This window comes from Pteropus alecto, unplaced genomic scaffold (genome assembly GCF_000325575.1).
Source record: "Pteropus alecto unplaced genomic scaffold, ASM32557v1 scaffold92, whole genome shotgun sequence".
Classification (NCBI taxonomy): domain Eukaryota; kingdom Metazoa; phylum Chordata; class Mammalia; order Chiroptera; family Pteropodidae; genus Pteropus; species Pteropus alecto.
The window spans coordinates 3,258,327-3,262,359 of record NW_006432447.1 but is presented as its reverse complement, the minus strand read 5'-3'; the positions used below and the strand labels follow the sequence as shown (position 1 = coordinate 3,262,359).

The window sequence follows — 4,033 nt, the reverse complement described above, 5'->3', positions numbered from 1 at the left end:
TCCCTTGCTTATCCTCAAGTTGGCGGCTGGGAACATGGAGGGGCAAACCTGATTTGAGTACCATCTTCCATCTTATCTTTCACAGATTCTTAAATGGGAAGTAAGGTTTAATTTGAAAAGAAAACTTCCTTTTTCTTGATCTTCTCCTCAACCAATGCTGAGGATTTTTACTCATAGAAGGTGAGAGTCATGGTACACATGAGTCATGAACGCTTACATTCACTAGTCTGTCCCTCCTTTCTTTTCCACATCCTCCTCTGGGTAAGAGCGGCCTTTTTCTCTTTCCGTGCTTGCCCAGTTAGAACTTCTCATTCCTCTCTGAACAGAGATTTCTATTAAAACTCTATGTTCGGACTTCCAAACTTGGCTGTCGAAATTTAAAGGTTGTTCAAGAAATTAAGATTTAATTTTTCTGCCTGGAGAAAATTTGATTCTCATGATACCTGCCTAGTAGTGGATTAAAAAGAGTCAGCTTTGAAATTCCAGGCTGAAAGTTAACTGTTTTAATTTAGGTTGTACCTGTCCTCCCCCGCTGAAAAGGTTAAAGCCATTAGGTTTTATGGGTGATAAGTTGAAAGACAACATTGAAATACAACATATTGAAAATAGCTCTGAAATTAGTTTAAAAATATTATTACCATTAGACATAAAAAACTGCATTATCTTACCAGAAATTAGGAAATTACAACTTTTAAAAATGAGATATCATTGACAAACAATTTAAAGTTTGGTGATAATGGTGTGGTGAAAGACTGCTAGAGACTGTTTAAACTCTGCAGCCACTCTAGAGAACAATTTGGCAATATCTAATAAAACTATAAATGCATATATCATGCCACCCATCAATATAATTTATAAATATATTTTGTAGAAAAACTTTTCCTTAGGTGCATAAGATGATTAGGGTGAGGATTTTTACTACAATATTGTTTGTGATACTAAAAACTATAAACATAAATATCCCTTGATAAATTAATGAATAAAATGTGGTATATTCATATGATAGAAACTGAAATCTTTAGGAGAAATGAACCATATATAAGTGATGATTTCAAAAATAAAGTCGAAAAAGTAAACTGAACAAAATGCCACTTATGTAAATTTAATTATCAATAAAACAACATATTGTTTACGTATAACTATACATATGTACATGTAGCATTCATATATATTGACTAGAATGATACCCGCCAAATTCATATGATGAGAATCCTTTGGCAATGGTGGGGAGGGGAAAGGAAATGCGGATCAAAGGATATGACTACATTATCTATAAAAATTATTTATAGTGAAACCAAGATTACAGAAATAGTACATGGTGGGCTCATGAGCATGAAAATATGCTCAATGCTTAATAAATTAGACCAAATGTCTACGCTGCTTAGCTGAGTTCATTCTAGTGAGTAGCTGTTTTTATCACCCTGAGAAGAAATCAAGGCAAAGCCTAGACTGCCATGAAATTGAAAAATACCTATTTGATTGTTAACGTGTAGGAGAATATGCCATTGTACATACTGTTTCTGTAGCGAACCAATGTCATAGCTTTCTCCTTTCATTAAATATTGCTTTCACTAATTTTATATTTTAATTTTAGAAATATTTCCAAAAAGTCCAATGCATTACACTTATGTGTTGTTTATTCAATATGCATGTGTCTTGATTGACCAGGCCCAAGGAAAGCTGTTAGGAAAGTAAGAAGAGAAAAAGAAAATTGGTAATCAGACTTTATCCAAATATTTAAGTCCTACATGAAGAAAATTATAATTACTTTATTGCTAGTCATAAAGACTAGAATAAATAGAGATGAATATCAAGATAAAAAGAACCAATATAGTGAAGTTGTGATGGACAGTGTGATGCATCATTCTTCTTCAATGAGAGTTGTTCCCGTTACTGCTAGGAGTGCTAAGGACAGAAAGCCTTCAACTGTCACACCCTTTAGAAATGGTCTCAGCAGAAGAAAGCTGCCTAGACCAGGGCCATGGCCCTGCCCTCCTTTCTCACATCCAGTGACTGATCAATGAGGGAACTGGGCTATTTCAGCCTAACCTGGGACAACTATGACCAGCCATTCTAACTCCAGAGCTCCCAAAGAAGTTGGCTGAGGCTGTTTTGGACCTGGAGCCCTCAACTTCTCCCTGTTTACTTTGCTTCTCCTTCACAAGTCTCTTCTTAATAAGTATTGTGCATGCTAAATAAAAATTGGTGATCAGAAGTACCCCAGAGAACATTAGGGAAATAGACAGGTAAATTCATAACTACAAAGAGAAAAAACAACTTGGAATAGAGAGAAAGGAGAGATGCATGGGGGAGTTGATGAGAAAAAGGAAATAAATTGGGAAAAACGATTGAAACGAGTTTAAGATAAGAGAGCGGGTGAAGTAAGAATGGAGTTGACTGAAGGTGACAGAGATGGAAAAAACAGCTCATGGAGTAGAGGCAAAGGATCTAAAAATCCATGTGGTCTATATGTGGTCTACTCTCTTTGCTGAAGGTCCTTACCAGAATTTGCTTTTTTAAAATGTCCTTGCCTGCTATTGAGCAGACATTTTGCTAAAAAACAAAAACAGAACAAACAAAAACCGCAGCTGCCCACCGTATGAAGATGCTTCATCTTTGCATGGTGGTTAAGTGCTCACAGTGGGTCTCGGTAGATCACTAGCGCCAGAAGCCGGATGGCAAGGGAATGTGGGGGCAGTTCACTCCTGGAACAGGCGTCTCCTCGCCTTACGCGCAGGGCCAGGAGGGCGCTGGGGGCGCGCATGGGGACCCGGACTCGGAAACGGAGGTAGAGGTTGGAGTGGTGAGCTCGGGAAGGGCTCCAGAAGGTGGAAGTCCAGGTTGAAGTAGGGACCAGGAGAGCGTCTCTCTGGACTAGGGGTGGGGGCCCGAGACGCGGATTCTAGTATGGGGCTGTACGGGTGGGGGCCGATCACCCATCTAGCTGAGCGGTGGAACCCGGCGGCTGAGCCGGGTGCAGGGTCCATCCAAGGCGGCGGGAACTCGTGGTCGGCGTCCTCCTCATAGGCCTCTTCTTGGGCGGCGATCTCTGGGACACATGCGCAGAAGAATCCCTGTTGGACGGCAATGTCTTCCACGGGAGCGCACAGGGGAGTGCCAGGTTCCAGACCCAGAGGCGAGTGGCCATGCCCTCCTGAGCCTTCGTCGCCAGAACCCAGGAGGGCCTCGGGGACCAGCATGAGGTTGTGCTCTCCGAGAGACACTTGCAGGACCGACGTTGGCTCGGGCTCCAGCACCAGGTCGACGTCGTCCAGGGGCAGCTGCAGGGCACAGCCCGCGGCCAGGACCACCACGGAAGTGAGCGCCCCTGCGTTCGGCGGCCCCGTGGGGTCTTGTAGGCTGGACGCCGTCCCGGACTCGGGGCCCGCGGGCTCTTCAGTTCGGCGGCGCTTGGCGGGGCCAGGTTCTCCTGGCTGAGGTCCCCACCCGGGCGCAGGGTATGCGCTGGGGCTGCGGAGCCGGCTGCCCATCCCTTCGATGGCTCTGAGGATGGCGCTCCCGGGGCCTGGAGAAGGAGTGTCACTTAGTGACAGATCTCGATGACAAGTGAGTAGGGTTTGCGCGCTTGAGGCTCAGGATCGTGCGACAGGAGGCGAGCTCCTGGGCGCCTGCTGGGAGGCGGGCAGTCTCAGCTTCTAAGGGAGCCACGAAGGGCGCAGAGCTTGGCCTCGCGCAGTGGTATCTTTCGCTCCTCACACCGACCCGTATGCGCACCGGATGATTAACAACGTGAGATGTCAGGTGACCTGCGACCGCCAGGACGTCTCACTACAAGCCCCTCCTCCTGCCAAAGAAAGCAACAGGTTTGGAACAGTATAATAGTAGGCTAGGTTTTCCGGGAAGTATAGGGGATTCTCCTGGATACCGGTTGTGGGCCCCGTGGCCTTTATTTTTGTGTATTGTGTGTGTGTGTTGGGGGCGGGGGAGGGAGGAGGGAATAGCCAAAACGCAATCTCATAAACTGCTTGTTTACTTTTAGAAGTAGCCCCTGTCTAATATTTTAAGATTTTCC

At 44.9% G+C, this 4,033-nt stretch overlaps 1 protein-coding gene across 1 annotated transcript; it reads right to left on the bottom strand.

Moving 5' to 3' along the window:
• Positions 1 to 2,699: 2,699 nt before the first annotated feature.
• LOC102878802 (proline-rich protein 23A) lies at positions 2,700 to 3,491 on the bottom strand. Its single transcript, XM_006907196.1, has one exon. It carries the CDS (start codon positions 3,489 to 3,491, stop codon positions 2,700 to 2,702), a length of 792 nt encoding a protein of 263 aa, XP_006907258.1.
• Positions 3,492 to 4,033: the final 542 nt, after the last annotated feature.